General features: G+C 32.2%; 3 protein-coding genes across 3 annotated transcripts in view; 1 reads left to right on the top strand and 2 right to left on the bottom strand.

Moving 5' to 3' along the window:
- Window positions 1-866: 866 nt before the first annotated feature.
- On the bottom strand, window positions 867-2,084 carry LOC119839947. The gene is made up of 2 exons (XM_038366403.1): window positions 1,642-2,084; window positions 867-1,390 (listed from the first exon to the last, which is right to left on the bottom strand). Exons 1-2 carry the CDS (start codon window positions 1,975-1,977, stop codon window positions 1,001-1,003), a joined length of 726 nt encoding a protein of 241 aa, XP_038222331.1. The 5' UTR covers window positions 1,978-2,084; the 3' UTR covers window positions 867-1,000.
- An 11,215-nt stretch (window positions 2,085-13,299) lies between these two features.
- On the top strand, window positions 13,300-15,176 carry LOC119840036. Its single transcript, XM_038366530.1, has 3 exons — window positions 13,300-13,443; window positions 13,976-14,170; window positions 14,824-15,176. Exons 1-3 carry the CDS (start codon window positions 13,396-13,398, stop codon window positions 14,974-14,976), a joined length of 396 nt encoding a protein of 131 aa, XP_038222458.1. The 5' UTR covers window positions 13,300-13,395; the 3' UTR covers window positions 14,977-15,176.
- Window positions 15,177-16,333: 1,157 nt separating this feature from the next.
- LOC119840151 overlaps window positions 16,334-18,036 on the bottom strand; it is a 4,540-nt gene continuing 2,837 nt past the window's right edge. The window contains exons 3-4 of the mRNA XM_038366664.1: window positions 17,451-17,668; window positions 16,334-17,189 (exon numbers count right to left, since the gene is read on the bottom strand). Coding sequence (XP_038222592.1) covers window positions 16,510-17,189; window positions 17,451-17,668 — 898 coding nt within the window. The 3' untranslated portion in view covers window positions 16,334-16,509. The remainder of the gene's footprint in view (window positions 17,190-17,450; window positions 17,669-18,036) is intronic.

Here is an 18,036-nt window from a genome sequence, read left to right as displayed (position 1 = left end):
CTTCTCAAATTTCATCCAAATGGGTTCAGCAGTGTAAGTGTGAAGAGACTTATTTTCGCATTTATAATATAAGTGGGTAACTTTAATCAGTTTTTATAATTAAGTTAGTAAGCTCTTAATTATTATATAATAAGCGAAATCTAATGATTTTTTGATAATAAAATTTACGTTGCTATTTATAAAGATTTATGCTAATATTATAAAGCTGAAGAGTTTGTTTCTTTGAACGCACTAATCTCAGGAACATCTGGTCCGATTTGAACAATTCTTGCAGTGTTAGATAGTCCATCTAGTGGATCTATAAATCTAAAATGAACACTAAAACACTATCTCCCAATGATGGAAATAATTTTTTGTTTTATAAGTATTTTAGGTATTAACCATACCTATATAAAAAATTATAGTAAACAAATCACATACAATACTTTGAAGATAAATTATATTCAATATGATTTATATTCACAACAATTTACAAAAGTAAAACTTAACTACAACTTAAAAATGCTATAATAATTACATGTATACTTAAATTATAGTGAATATTTCTAGATTAATAAATTATTTTAACAATACTAGTTCATTAAATAATTTGGCTATTATATTGCTTTTTATATAACATATAATGATACATCCAAAAATGCTTTTTTTAACAAAGAGGTTAACATTCAACCAATGGGAGACCAACAAATATTATTGAAATTCTGCATTCATGTCAGCAGGTCAAAGAATGTGTGCTTTTGTAGAAAAAAGGCATAGTATAAAAATAAATCTGCACTATGTTCCTTTCCAAAGGTTCTAGAGGTTACTGTGCTATCTTAAAGCAATTTTTATTGTAGTTTGGGTAAGTGATAGAACTTGATGCCCTGTATACTTGTCTTTTTTCTGTCTTCATACCAGTGTCGTGTGTGGGATGAGTACTACTTCAAGAATTCACAGTAACGCTAATGGTATCTTATTTTTGTCTGCTTCCTAAACATTTTTATTAATGAGCTTGAGAAAACTAACAATTGTCATTAATCTCCGACACTCTCGCTTCATTTACCAGCCCATGTATCTCCAACTGCAGTCTTAGAGCTTTCTGCAAGTGCATACTTCTGAGTTGAGAGGCTATATATTTCCCAAATATATCAAACTCATCTTCCTTATCTGTTATTGCATGAGATTCTGAATTGTATGATTTATGTTTAAACTTTTTCTTTTTTAATTTCTTACAAGGCGTTGATGATTCTGACTCATCTTTGATTTCATTTGAATTGGCTGGTTTTGGTGAGTCACAGTTTTCATCAGAGTGTGGTATAAGAGGATCTGGATCAACCTCTTCCTTCAAACTCGTCTCAATTTGGTTTACCCAGATTTGGCAAGATGAATCTACTTCTGGGGCTTCTGGTATCTGTAAATCAGGATGATTACATATTAATAATACATTAAATAAGAGTAAGATTTCATATTGAATAATAACAAGCCTAAATTTTGTTGATATTAATGTTTTATAATTATTATAAATCTATTGTAATTTTAGTTGTCACTAAATAAAAAACAAAAATGACAGTTACCATATCCCGATTACTTATAGTTGACTTTCTTTACTACAGCGTGAGCCAAACGAATGTTCATTAATGAAATACACACAAGGTTACTTACACTAGATGTATATCGCCGCACAGAAGTGTTTTTTAGACATCGATCCATATCCTCAAACCAAACTAGTGAAGGTCTGTACATCCAATCGGGACTAGATTTTTTTAATACTTTGTATACTTCTTGCATGTATGTTGATCTTAAATTCTTAATTTTCATCTTAACCTCGGGGACTGTGAGAGATAAATTGGTGCATGATTTAAATTCTGACGAAATATCCCGATATGCTTTATCCCTTCTATGTCTCAGTTTATAATCTGGGTGGTTGTTGTTCCAAAGAAATTCGTGTTTAAGGTATATTTTAACAAAATCCAAAGTAGCATTTTCACTCCAACGCATTGTTGTCAAATAACTACAAAATTATTTGGCTTTTTGGAAAACAAAATAAAGACATCGGCGATAGATAAGTAGACGTTCAGGTAAATCAAATTTCCTAAATATAGACAAATATGACAGTTGACATTAAATTTCGACAATGTTTTGACATCAGGTATTTTTTTTTTGTAGGAAATGTCAAGTAGAAGCTGAGCTTATAGACCTCTTAATTTAAGACATTTTAATTTTTTTTTAAATATGATTTCATTTATTAATTTGTCATTGCCGACTATTTTTTTTATGATGTGTATTTAAAATAATTTTTACATCCTTGTTTTTGATCGTTTAAATATGAAAACGAAACACGAATATTTATTTTATTGTTAATTAATTGTTTGATAATTTTTGCCTTCAAAGATCTTCAAATAATAGTGTCACAGCATTCTTAAATAAAATGAAGGTCCCTGATAGCGAACATCCCTACTGAAAGATGCGATACTTATGTTGTACTAGCTGCGCCCCGCGGTTTCACACTCGATAACCTACGTGTTGTCCACTTGTCCAATTATCTACGTACCAAATTTCATTGCAATCTGTTCAATAGCAATAGTCTTTGCGTGAAAGAGTAACAAACATACATACACATACACATACATTCATCCTCACAAACTATGGCATTTATAGTATTAGTGGGATACGGCAGCAGTAGGTATGGGACGCAATTTAACCTGAACTCTCTTGAAATCATTTCAAGAATGTAGGCTTCAAAAAGTATAACCCGAGAGAATTCGATGTGCTCAAACTATATCCTTATTCAAAAAGATGCTAAAAGAACATTATTTTATTACCTTATACCTCTAATATTATATTACCTTTCGCTCTAACTGTTTTCTTTTCGATCGTCAAGTGCTTTTTATATTCTTGTGTTTATGTGTGTACATATACGTATATGCATATAAATATGTATGTATATAATATGTATAAGTATATGTTTATTGTTATTCTATATGTATATTTTATATAGTAAGTATGTGCCTATGTATTTGTATATATCTATTGATTATATAGGATAATTTTATCCTTTACCCGTCGGTTGCCTGAAATAAATGGCTTATAGCCGTAAGGCCCAATGTTTGTCACAATAATTATGATATAGTATTTTGTATTCTTTGTACAATGGGAATAAATAAATAAATAAATATAACGTAGTTGATATTGCGTTGAATGACACTGAAAATTTTAGTATGCATGATACTTGCACCCGAATGATTTTTATCACTTGAGCTCACTGAAAGTTAATTTAATAATCTTGTTATTCAGAATGCATCAAGCATTTTTTGTTGAAATCAAAAATATATAATTACGTTATTCAAGTCACTTCTCTATAAAAAGTACTTACAGTAAATATACTCAAGTACCTAACTCAATCATTATAACATCATGATTATAATAAATTAATAAATTTTACAGCTACTGTTTAAACAAACTTACTTAACTAATATAATAATAATAACTTACTACTTAGACAGCACTACTTAAAAGATTAGCAGTAGCACATAATATAAGATTTTCCATATCGGAACGGAAGTTCTCATGGAAATGAGTTACACAGCCGTTGAAAGTAGCTAGCAATGTCACTCTCTAGTCTCCTAACTATATCCTAGCACAAAAATCGTATCACACAAATAACATAAGACATGTTAAATTATAATAAAGGAGAAGAAAGTTATCAACACCTGCATCCTGTACAATTTCAAATCATATAAACGGTTGTAAACGTAATATGTTTTTTCTTGTGGGTGATGGCGAGATGGTCCGCTACATATCAGTTCATTGCCATATAATCAAGGTGTACCACCGATGGGACTTATATTTCTCAATACGCGTTTAAAAACTATGAGTTTCTTTGAATATAACAACTATACACAAAGAAACTCATAATACGCTGATTTTGTAAACGTATTTTAAAATCATCAATATACACTATATAAATTACAATATATTAATGGTTTGAAAATTATGCTTAAAACAGTAAAATTTTAATCTGAAAAGTTAAGGGCAACGAAGGAAGTTTACAGTTTGTTATAACTGGGCACATACGTGTTTCATAATTCTCCGGTTCGTTGGATAACTTTCCCTGAATTAAAATATTAGACTTTGTGGAGTTAATAAAGGTTTAATTTTAATATTATGAGCTTTGGAACACCTCTGCGATTCAGAGACAATATAAAAACACTAGCTTTTGCCGGCGGCTCCGCACGCGTTAAATTTGGAGTAGTTTCATAGATTTTATTGTACATATAAACCTTCCTCTTGAATTACTCTATCTATTAAAAAAATACCTCATCAAGTTGCGTCGTTTTAAAGATTTAAACAAACATAGGGACATAGGGACATAGGGACATAGGGACAGGAAAGAGTATTTGTTTTATACTATGTAGCGATATTAATATTAAAAAGCTGAAAATGTTTAATTTCACGTCACAACAGCTTTTTCATTGTATTTTATTCGACATATTTTTGTAAAATAGTTATTAGGATAATACCTAAACGTCAATATCATCAAGAGAAGATACCGTCTATTCTTACAAGAAGAACATTTGCAAGAGCAAGCAATGTAGCAGGTGGGCCCAAGGGCATCGCCAAGGGGGGGCAGGGAGGAGCAGCTGCCCCCCCCTGGAGATTCTAAAAAAGTTGCCAAATATAATGCAACCAAAGTCTTAAGTATTTGAGTTAATTTGCTTGAAGTTCAAGACTTCAACAATCATTCCCGTGCGTCGAAACTCGAATGAATTCACCAATTCCACTCTTAAATACAAAAATCTGATTGATAATTTAAAAAAATACGCTGTACGCTGTACACTTAGTCAAATTCAAACTCCTTTTTATTTTATTTTGCTAATAAATGTTATTATAGCTTATTTACATGTTTTTTATTGCATAGTCAAGAGTTCGTGCTCTGTACTGTCACAGAATACCTACAATTCTCATTCATAGAGAATGAGAAAAGTATGAATTGTAGTATGTAAAGTCAACTTGCCCCCCCCCCCCCCCCCCCCCCCCGCGCCATCGGCTGGCGACGCCCTTGGGTGGGCCATCTGATATAAGAAGTCATTACCGACGCACTGCACTTGAAATACTACTGGTGTTACAGTGTTTATGGGCGGCACTGCTGGACTTTTCATAGCAGTAGAATGGCCAAAAGTATATAAAACTATGTTTTTTTAAACATTTTTATCAAATTAATTCAGAGGGGAGTTCGGGAGTTTGAACACACTGAAGTCTGAACCCCACTCCGCATTAAAACGCCCATAACTAAACCTATTTCTAAACATTTTTATTGTATAGAAAATGAATGAATGAACGAAGAAATATATCTTTAACAATGTAAAAATAATATGAATGACCTATAGGTTTCTTGAGGCAAAAAAAAATATAAGTGCCAGGTCGAAGATTCGTAACATTTATCATCAGCTGTGGCGTGCCGCCGTCAAACGCAGCTTTGATAGTTATTTATTGAGTTGCCATAAAACAAATATCGAAAAACATAGATTTGGGGACGGATGACCAAACTACAAATAACATAAAATTGTATTTGATTCACTTCAAAAATAAGATTTTATTTGTATCAGGTCCAATGTCATATAGGTATGTTTGTTATTGCATTTGATTTAATTTGAACTCAATAGAAACAGAGAGTTTCGTGCTTTTAATAAAACATTGTGTTCGCTGCAAATAAAGTCAGTTCATTTTATTTATTCGAGCACTTCCTCCGACGTTGCAAGAGTGAAAAATAAATAAATATACATTTATTGTCAAATACGTAAAGTAATATCATATATAAAGTCGGGATTTAGTTGATAGGTTTCGGCAACATTGTTAAAATAGCAAATGTTAGATGCAGGATCAGATCTTCAAGCAATTACGGGTAATAAGGGTTAGAAATGTCGATAACTCAAGAGATGAAATGTAGACATGTAGGTAACAATTTGAAGCTCTATATATTATCTGAGTATTAATTTTTACGACTTGTCTTGTAGACATTATTTAGATACGCGAAATCTCAAATTTTTACCTACTATAACATGTTCGCAAAAGTTTATTTGTCTACATATTGTTTATTATGTATTTTCGTTTTAAATTATTGCAAAATTGATCACAGTTCGACAGAAATTTTAGTTATAAAATGAAGATGAGCGTATCCGTTAATTTAACCCAAGCTATGATAGTTTCAACTGCGAAGTCATCAGCGGCGTAGCATGGGGGGAGGCACCCGGCTCCAGGAGGCATACGACGGCGTAGGGGACGGCGGGCTAATTTATTAATTCGGAAAATGCAATAACACTTTGTTACTCGAATTAGCGCGCATAAATGTTGCTTTTCAGTCTAGTGGTACACGGATGGACAGACAGACGCACAGAAAAGTCAAGGGTTGCACTTCATTAGGGTAGAGAAGCTAAGAAGGGACCGGTCGGTCCCATGCGGCGAAAATCCGCGCAACACAACTTGAAGATGTATTCAGTTTCAGTTGTATTCAGTTCTTATCTTTCTCCGGCATTTATTTTAATACCCGATTTACAAACAGCCTAATAAAGATTCGACTCATTCTCTCATTGTTGACATTCATTATAGATTGTTATATGGTAGTAAAATATTGTACAACGTATGCGATAAAAATGAAGAATAACATCTGAATAAATTGCGGTCACGGTAAATAAAAGCCAAAATTTTAGGTACGTCTGAGAAAAGTTTAAGTTAGTGAAGTTAAAGTCATTTCAAAAAAGACTCGTAAGACAAAGCGAGCATTTTAATTATACTGTAAAATTTAAATCCAACATATTTCAGTATGTATTATATAAAATCCAGTATTCGCATAGACAAATAGTTCGTGCACGTACATAAAAGAAATACGTGGCATTCACACAAGCCTTTGGCATCGCCACAGTTCCTCGTCCCTAGCTTTTTGATAGTACAATGTGTATAGTTACCACGCTGCTACAAACTGACGGGTTGGCGCGTGTTGTAAACCTTCAATGTATTTAAATTATCTTTAATATCTAATAAAATATTAAATTTAATTACATATTTTAGGAACTTATTTAGTTTAATGGAACATTCTTTTTTTAAAATGAAATTTTTCAAATCAATTGATTTTAAACCGGTCTTTTGTGTTTATATTGTTTATCAGTTGGTATCAAATGCTTTACGACAAGCGTAGCTACAATCCTGATCGCCTTTTCAAAAGTCAAAAGTCTTGTATAAACACTAAAAAACCCTACTTTTATAAAACACACTTTAGTTTAAACATAATTTTTAATTTAAACTTATCCATAAATAAAGCTTATGCAATGCCACTGAACACACTTTTTCTATGTTCAAACAATGACTAAAACAAAATTTAGCATGATTCAAGTTAGTTATTTGCATTAAAGGAAAGCAAGCCTTTTATACAATAAAAAAAGACATCATTTATTTCTTTCTCATTATGTAAAACTCAGAAATGTTTAAAAATATATTTTACATGAAAATTGTAAAAGCGTTCGCAACATCTGCCTCTCGAGTACGATTTACGGATCGCAGGATACAAATAATGAGTATCTAGGTGTTTCCAGCATGGCTAAGTACTATGTACAGTGAGAATATGATAACAATTTTTGAAGAAAGAAAGGAAAATATAACGCTGGTATTCGTTTCGAGTGGTTTCGAGGTATGATTTTGATAGTCATAGTAATTTAACAATGACGCGTCTATTCCTTAAAGTAAGTTTAAATAACTCAATAACAAATATTCCATTAATTAGTTCAGTTAGAATTCTTCGAAAAATTCACAATTTCTGTTTTTGTGTTCTGTTTTTAAAATATTGCATATATCGTGTTTTCCTCTTTACATCACCGTAGCAAAAATAAAATACAATAATTGCGTAATATACAATAGCAGCTGCGAACATCAATTATCAAATTATTAAATTAATTTTCTTTTCACGTTAATCCTATCTAGCGCAGTTTTCCGGGAACTCATTAAACAGAACGATAATATCCAACAGATGTCGCTGCCTCGTTACATTTCCAACTGCCTACTTAAAATTATCGTAAAAATGTCCATTGGCGTTGAATTTTCTTGTAATACACAGCAGATGTGGAAAATCTAGGTAGAACAATGTTTTTGTTTCTGCTAAGTACTTTTTACAATACCACGATAACATCGGCCAACGTCATTCTCAGTTAACTCTATAGAGTTTATATAAAAACTCACGTTAAAGTTTCATGCTGCGCCGTAAAGGCAGGACAAAGGAACTCTCATTTATTATACAACTAGCTTTCGCCCGCGGCTTCGCACGCGTTAAATTCTGAGAAGTTTAATAGATGTTATTACACACATGAACTTTCCTCTTGAATCACTCTATCCATTAAAAAAAAAACCCCATTAAAATCCGTTGCGTAGCTTTAAAGATTTAAGCATACATGTCCCGTCCCTATGTCCCTAATAGGGTCAGGGAAAATGACATTGTTTTATACTATTTAGTGATATTATGTGAAGTATTGGAGGATTTATTGTTTGTTTGCTCTATATATTAGACATCAAAGCAAATAAATATGTTAGTATGTATGTATGTTATATAATTATTTTTATTATGTAATTATATCACACGCGGATAAATTATGAAGGATTAGCATAAAGGTATTACATATTAAAATATAATAAGATGGACTAAGTCTGGCCGATTGTTTGTACCAATTTTTTGCTATTTTTTGCACACCCTTTACTATCGTAATGATTAATGACAATAGTGACGTATTAATATATAATGTTAATTTATATTTTTTATGATTTAAATAATAAATTTGTATAAATTTTTGACATAAGTACCTACCTTAATTAGAATCATGATATTTCATTAAAAAAATCGTATGTCATTCGATATTTTTTTATTTATTGATCGTTATTAATACACTTTAACTTTTACGATTGAAAACGTAAGTAACTCATAAAGTAAGTGATCATACTACATAATATATATCGTATAGCAATACAGAGGCGTGTACAATAAAAAGATTTCCCCTATGTGTCTGACAGCTACACGAGCGCGGAATTTGAATAACAAATTCAACCGTACGCCTGTGATTCGACTGAATGTTGGTTAATGGAAGTCAACCCGATTCCAGACTAAGTATTTACTAGAATTTGCATTATATATTGCATCGTCTACGTCTGAGTTAGTGCATTGAGCGCGAGATAATTAACTATACTGAAGGAATGATGTGTGAACCCATGTTGAATTATGTAACTTTAATGGAAGTTGCGACTAAATCATAATCACTAAAAGTGTCATTTGAATCTCTGTCTGTTCTGTCAGTTTGACTTATAGCTTATAGTGAATTAAAAAAAAATGAAAATGCTGTCCGTCTACAAAAAAATGCATTAGCTAGACAGAGCTAGTAAGTTATTGTTTTAAGATAAATTATTATAGAACTTGGAATCTCGATATAGCTACCTAGATCACAGTGTGAGTTATGGAAAGAGGTAATTTAAAAAAATACCAAGACATACTTCGTAGAAAAACGATTTACGTATAAAACAAAAACACAATCGGATTCACAGATCGTGGAGGTGTAAAGCTCATACCAAATCCAATATCGTTGAGACAAAATAATACGTTATTTATCTGTTCTGAACGGATAATTTTTTCGTTTTTGGTAAATATAGATTTACTTTTGTATTAGCTGTTCTAATCTTTATATGTGTTATGTATATAAGAAGTAACTATTTAATTAAAATTCAAACGTGAAATTCTTATTAACTATCTTTTGTATATACATTGTGGTTTTGTTAATTGAAAAAGTACCTTTCTATAATGATAATCATCATAATCACTATAACATCACTATAACCATAATTACAGAAGAAATAGAAACATACCATATTCATCGTACAAGTAGATTTGTATGATTAATTAAAAGGAAATGAAACAAAAGCTTGATGTAAGGCAGTAGAAAAGAATGTCTATCAATCCTATCGGTAATTTCTTAGCAATTTATGTTACCAATAGCACTATTTAGGTGATGAGTTTTCCATGTTTGATTTTAAAACGAGCGCACTACACGGCAGATTTCAAAATTATTTTATCGTTGGATATGTCTGTGATGCCCGAGTACTATAGGCTATATATTTTGAACTTTGAGTGAATCCAGAACGAACCAAAACAATAAGAACCTTTTCTATTTCGTATGTTACGTACTCATATTTTAGTCCTTTTTTTCGAAGTAATAATGCACAACAGCTTTGTCACAGATATTAGTATTTTAAAATATTGCATTACATAATATGAGCCCTGCTAAATATTTTTTTTTAGGAACTATCAACTTTTTGTAGATGGTTTAACAATTTTCATTGTTATTTGAACAATGAGAATTCATATCCGTAGATATGTAAAATATTTCACATATTTCACACGTAAATCTCAAAGCGATCGCATTTTCCTGTGTTGTTGAATGATTTGAAACAATGTTGTCAGTTGTGAAATGAAAGTGTTTTGTTTATTTTATCGTCCCCTTAATTCTGGGCAATGTTTTATTCATAGCGTCGTAAAATGTAACGAATGAAATATCAATAGTTATAACTGTATTATATCTGGTTTTGTTTTTATGTTTCTGTGATCGTAGAGTTCGAGCTCCGTTTGATTATTACGTACTTTAAAAAACTTGACTACTTTCAATTTTTCTAAACTAGACCTAATTTTAATGGGACCATATGGAAGTTACAAATAAAAAAAAGATTCATAAAAATGGACTCAACTTGTAAAAACTTATGAGATAATAAACACATGGTAGAAGATAAATAAAAATAACAGTTTTTTAATTTAATATTTAAAGCTACCACTAGACCAAAGTAGCAGGTAATAAAAAAAGCACACAAATCTGCAAACTACTTCATACATTTTAAAAGAAATAAAAATGTTACCGTAACATAAAGTCTGCAAATATTTCAAAAAAATGCGATCTCTATTTTTATCAATATGAACTTATTGATTTGCTATGTTTTCAAATGTTCAAACTTTCATAATAAAATATACTAGTAGCCTCTCTGTTAAATTAATCTATATATCAAGGAATAGTAATCCTTTACTGATGAATAACTCTGTTATACCTATAAAAGGTTCTCGTTCAAGTAAATATTTGTGGAGATGTCGGTTATTACAGATGACAAACAAACAGAGACAATGATATAATATGAAATATGCTTGTGCATTGCTCGGAATTATACCTATATTAAAATGTTACCTATGTTTGTAAATTTGTTTCTAACTTTGTAGTTATCTCTGGAAGTACTGAACCGATTTTAATAAATCTTTCAGCAATACAATGTCACGTTATGTGCGAGTGTTATTAGTTATATTTTATTTTGTTTTTATCCCGAGTCAACCCAAGTGGAAAAGCAGTGGTGGCTCAGTGGTGAGAACCTCGGATTTCAAAATCGATAAGTCAGGGTTCGAGACCGGGCGAGCGTGTAAGAAATTAATTGATATTTCAATTTATCTGCAGATGTGAATATTTTGATGTTACACTGCTTAAAACGGTGAAGGAAAACATCGTGAGGAAACCGGCATGTCCAAGAATCAAAAGTTCGACGACATGCGACATTTGCCAACCTGTACTTGGCCAGCGTGGTGGATTATGGCCTGAACTCTCATAGGAGGCCTGTGTCCCAGCAATGAGAACATGTATGGGCTGATTATGATGATGATGATAATGGAATTACGATATTTTTATACTAAAATGACAATGACGGTAAAATTAAAGTAATTACATGATTAAAATTTTATTTTTATCGTACTGTATAAGCGTTTATATACAGAAAGTGTCTGTGTTATCATTTGTCTGTATATACTCATCCAAAGTTCACATATTTTATTACGATCTTTATAAAAAATATGGGGTCTTTTGTCATCATAATGAAAACAAACACGCTATAAATCTCCGCAACGAAATCGATATTAGCGAGAGCAATTTATTTGTAAACGGATGTAAATTATTATTATGTCATTTTATTATTCAGTGACATTGCGTTCCCATAGAATATATTTTTTAATATTGATTGTTGCTAATTCCTAGGTTAAAAGTAGCTGATATATTATTTACATGTGACAGCATCAAAAAAAGAAAAAAAACAATAAGTTAAATTAGACATTTCCCGCTTTACATGTGACAGCATGAAAAAAAAAACAAAAGTGAATTTCCCGCTTCTTTTTTATTTTAAAAATCGAACAATAGTGACTTCAAATTAAAAAACATCTTAGTTCTTTTTATAATTTACGCACAAATTAGTAATATTTGTTTGATTGACAAAAACTTATTTTTAAGAAAAAAAAAAACAAGAAACAGTACCAATTCAAAACCTTGGCGTTTTGGTAACGTCGGATAAAATAGATAGCATCCACATTCTCTGTTACATAGTAATTGATAATGGCTTTATTTACTTCAAATAATTGCGTTTAAATTATTTCATTGATATCATTTTAATGTTGTTTGTATATTGTTTTCAAGCACTGCGTTTGTCGAAATGTTCCAAAAACTGTGTAGATTGTGTTTTTACTTTTATTTCGTTTATATTGTAATAAATATATTGTATTCAATAGAGTGCAGGGTATAAATCTATTTTTTATTATAATATCGGATATTAAAATGTAAATAACAAGCCGGCAATGATTTTCTCAAACATCTTTACTTATAAGTATTTATTTTTGTGTCAAAAAATGTGCTTCATTGTTTTTTTTTCACGTCGTGTGTGGATAGTTTGGAGTCGAAAGAGTGACATCGGCTGCTTTTTACCGCTGTGAAACATATCATTTCCTTTGGAATTTGCTTACATCACGCAGCTGAAGCCACGGGTTGAAATGAGAAATTTCTTTTTTAGTTTACTACGTATACATATTAAGTTTGCGTATGCGTATACAGACAACCACATATAGTATACTAGCTGCGCCCCGCGGTTTCACCCGCGTAAGCCCGTATCCCGTAGGAATATCGGGATAAAAAGTTGCCTATATGTTATTCCAGTTGTCCAGCTGTCTATGTAGCAAATTCCATTGCAATCGGTTCAGTGGTTTTTCGTGAAAGAGCAACAAACACACACATCCTTACAAACTTTCGCATTTATAATATTAGTAGGATTAGTAGGAAGTAGGATAGGATACGTGCACACATTTTTTTAAAATAGTTAAGATAGCGATGTTATTGTTGTTTACTAAACGTCAAAATATTTTCTAATATATCTATCTACCTATATATAAGTTCAATGTCTATTTTAATTAACGTATAATGATTTTACCCACAGGAAGTGTACCCGAGCGCTGAAAGACCCATAGTTACATACGTAAACCGAAAATATTTTGCCTATTTCAATCTAACAGCTAGAAGGTATAGTCGCCGCAGCCCTTTATACTATATGGAGATACATGCTCAGACGCTGTTTACGATAGACAATAATGTTGTGGTATGTATGAGCACTGGCGTAGCGTGTCTTTAGTCCCTGTATAAAATTTATGACAGTGCCCCTACATAAAAATGTATCTGAAATATCGCTCATCAAAGCACCTTAAAGGTGGTGGTAGGGATACGGCAGTAGCTACACCCCTGGTATGACATATAGTTAAGATAGCGAAGCTTTTTCTAAGATATTAAATAATTTATTCTAAATAGTATTTGATAGAGTCCAGAAGTAATTAATATGTTTATTATTCAAGTATTTGTAGTTTGGATCGAATTGAAAAGTTCTCATCAAGATACTAAGATCTCATGTTTAATTGCGATAAACCTGTCATAAAAAAAATCAGATTTTTTTAAACTTATACATAAAATTCCCGTATCACAATTTTAGTTACCAAACTCCTCCGAAACGGCTGGACCGATTCTTATGAAACATTGGCTATGTCTGAGAATCGGCCAACATCTATTTTTCATACCCCTTAATGATAAGAGTAAGGCAGACCAGCGTTTGCCGGGTCAGCTAGTCAATCTGTTTACAGGCCCACTTCTTTTTCTACGAGTTTCTGTCCAACCGCTACAAGCCCACATTCGTGGAAGCCCACGTGAAGATGTGCGACATGGAGAAAGATGACTTCGTGATCGGTGTCTCGATGAGGAACGCTCTGCAGAGGATGCTGGACCAGCTGCCACCAGACCAGCGCTTCACTAACTCCACCCATTGCCCGTATCCACCGGTATATTGTAATTAATTATTATGCTTACCAATAATCTTACTAGCATTCCGTCCGAGACTTCGATATAGGCCACGCACCACAATTTTTTTTACTTCGTGAATAGTCAAAGATGATACAATATGATATTTTTACGAGATTACATGCGCATATAGCTGTTTATTTTAGTAAATACCTTCATAGGACCCTCTGTTTCAGCTTTAAAGACCTATCTAATGACGCTAATGATCTGACTTAATTAATTTTATTGTCGCAATTTACTTTTCTGGTTACGTGTGTGCTACCCCTTAAAATATTTTTAAATAAAAATGTAACTAATTAGAACCTTATATTGGTCCATCACTATATAAAATTGCCAATGTTTGTTTTGGGGTCTGCAAAACATTCTGGATGTTTTGTATGTGCTTTACGTAGCGATAACTCTTTATGAATAATGTTTATTGTACAGAAATGGTATAGCTAAATCTAAATATAAATGTGAAAGTGTGTTTCTTTGTTTGTCTTTCATTCACTTCGCAACGGAACGATTTTGGTGGACAATACGATTTAATTTGATTCAAATTATACTTTTATAGCTTTCTATTTTGCAAGCGAATTTTCCGAAACAATTGTATATAGTTCCATTAATTTTATTATGGAACAAAATATTGTTTCAGGGGAAATACGACCTTGTGAACATGACGACGCCACGTAGTCCTTTATATAAAAGCTTCCCGTTTCAAAAAGGACGAATTTACATTAACGTAACCGTGCATAAGGAACTAGCGGCTGAGATGCACATTGATTTGGAGATTAAGAACTTTTATTAACGACTTCATTACTCATCTAAAAAGTGAACTTTATCTTAAAAAATACTGTATCTTCTAATATTCAAAGGTTCTTCTGTAATAACTACGTTTATATTACACTTAGTTCTCAACTTGAATAATTAAATAATAAGAACATATTAAAGGTGAAGGAAAATATGGTGAGGAAACCAGCATATCCACATCATATCTGTCAATCGGTACCTGGCCAGCGTGGTGGATCATGGCCCCTCATAAGGGACCTGTGTCCTATCAGTGGGAACATATAAATATGGGCTCATGATGATAAAGAACACATTATTTTATAAGACATTTATTATAATAAATAACAACCTATGCTGGGATAATAAATTTTTAATAATGTAATTTGATAAATCATTTATTTGTTCTCCCTACAATTAACAATTACATAACAGTATACATACATATACACATATACATACATACATGTGAAATGGGTATTAACCGGTATCACATATTAATTATTTACTCCAATTTTTTAAGGCAATTGTGCTAAAAACAGGCACACTATTTTTTCTATATCCTACTAATATTATAAATGCGAAAGTTTGTAAGGATGTGTGTGTGTTTGTTGCTCTTTCACGCAAAAACTGATAAACCGATTGCAATGAAATTTGGTACGTAGACAGCTGGACAACTAGAATAACATATAGGCAACTTTTTATCCCGATATTCCTATGGGATAAGTAATTACGCGGGTGAAACCGCGGGGCGCAGCTAGTTTTTTATATTTTTCTCTCTCCATATTTTTTCACTAATTATCGCTATATTATGAATCCTAATATAACAGAATATAAATTAATATCGAAGCAGTATTCGATAACGTTGTTAATTTGTTCTAGATATTACCTATTCCTATAAGTGAGCAATTTATATCAATTAAAAGGTTATTAAGTAAGTGATCGCTGTAGTAATAACTGTAAAATAATTGCTAGCAATTGAAGTTTAGAATTTCAGTATAAATTAATTACTTGTACAAGGGCTAAATAGTTATAGATATTTAAGATAATTTGACTACGAAAATTGTAGCTTGGTAATTTGGCTAGACTGTGAGATAAAAAATCGGCCAAGTGATAGGCGGACTTGTGGCACGGGTTTCCGTTAAAAAAGCTTAAAAGCAAACGCAAAAAAAAAAATTGCTCACCCATCCAATTTATGATCGTGTGAACCATTGCTTAACCTCGTTTTTTTATTATTTGTAGTTGTAACCGGTACAGAAATATGGCATTTCTGAAAATTTCAAATGACAAACTATCAAAGCAGGAGATACAGGTCACAAACGAAGGGATAGACGGCAAGAAACTAAAAAACGTATATATAAGTGTAATATTTTATATTAATACCTAGATATTGTACGGTTTTAGACACTTATTAATTTTACCAGAAAAAGAAAAGCGGAAACTAGACAATATCTACGTATTTTTATTGGGAGAAAATATTTTGAAATGATGCAAAATATATGTATGTAGATATGTGTGTAAACTGATCTACGTGTAAGCTAAATTCTGATTGAATTCATTTAAGCGTTGATTGCAACGTCGTGTAAAACGAATAGCAAGATTTAACCACCGACATCAAGCACTCGAAACTCAAGATGGCGACCCCTCCCGCGGAAAGTTGCAATGTCTTTTGAGAGTTCTGCAGCACGATGAGAACGGTTTTCATGTTCGCCTTATCAAAGTTTTCCCACTTGCAACCGTACACTGCAGTCTCGAAACTGTTGCTGGCGTTAATTGTCTTTTGCCCCAAATAGCAGTTCATGAAAAGCTGCGCGAAAGCGAACGGCACCTCCAAATATGTGTTCTCGATGCCTCCCAAGAGCGCGGCGATCATACCAGCCATTAGTACTAGAAATTCTAACGCCATGCTCACACGTAGTACGTACTCTAGCTGCTTTATGAGAATTATGTTTTCGTTGTGCAGTTTTATGATGAATATCAGGCGGCGATTTACGAACTCGTTCATGATTTTCGACTTGGAATTTGTGTGATCTCCTTCCTCGTAATATGTTTCTGCGTCGTTCCACATGCTGAGTAGTTCTTTGCTTAGTGCTAGGAGCGACGCTTCAGTGTAACCGATTAATATTATTATTAATGCTGTACAGTTTGCGAGACTGTTCGTCGCTGTTGGTATCGCCAAGCAGTACATAGCTTGCGCAATTTCATAGTTGGGTGATTCTGTAATCGGTTCTAGACCTGAAATATGTCAAAAATTATTTCTTCCCCTATAAACTTACTTTTAATGTTATCTTTATTCGAACGCAACAAATAATTAATTCGTTGAAATTACCTTCTCCATGACCGAATGCAAAGGAAGGTTCTAAATTCGACTGTATTTTTAATGCGTTTATTGCTTATGAAGAAATAACAATGAACTTATAGTATATATATGTAGCTAATTTTAAGTGAAGCATTATCTTGATATATTGTTTTACGTTACACATTTTAAATACGTACCGTAAACTATAAGTGTATTTTCAGCAAACTGCTTTCCCGGTAAGAAAAATGGCAGAATTAAATAAAAATAAGCATTGATTACGAGTGTTAGCCATATAAAAGTTGCCCTCTTCTTCACTATTTTCAATTGCTTCAGAATATTCCTTGACAGTCGAGTGCCGGGTTCTATTTGTTTGTTACATACTCGATATCTCTCCACAACTTCTCTTATTGTTTTACTGTGAAACATACATTATATGAGTAATCAGTATGTATACACGTACAAAATATATCAAGCCATGTTATCTGTTAGTGTCATAGGTATACATATATATTTTATTTTCATCCTGGGCCAGCTCGGGAAGAGCAAGGACGAGCGGACTTGCTTTGTGTTTTTACATAACTATTAAATTATAATATTGATAGAGGTTGAGATAATAATTAAATGTGGATATTTTATAAGGGCGATATTGATCCATTGCCTTATCTCTCACATAAAAAATCAACCTTAAAAGACAACTCCTACTAATATTATAAATGCGAAAGTTTGTAAGGATGTGCGTGTGTTTGTTGCTCTTTCACGCAAAAACTGCTGAACCGATTGCAA

This window comes from Zerene cesonia, chromosome 5 (genome assembly GCF_012273895.1).
Source record: "Zerene cesonia ecotype Mississippi chromosome 5, Zerene_cesonia_1.1, whole genome shotgun sequence".
NCBI classification, from domain to species: Eukaryota; Metazoa; Arthropoda; class Insecta; order Lepidoptera; family Pieridae; genus Zerene; species Zerene cesonia.
Note: the sequence above shows the minus strand (reverse complement) of the source record. Positions and strands in the feature narration are given on the sequence as shown.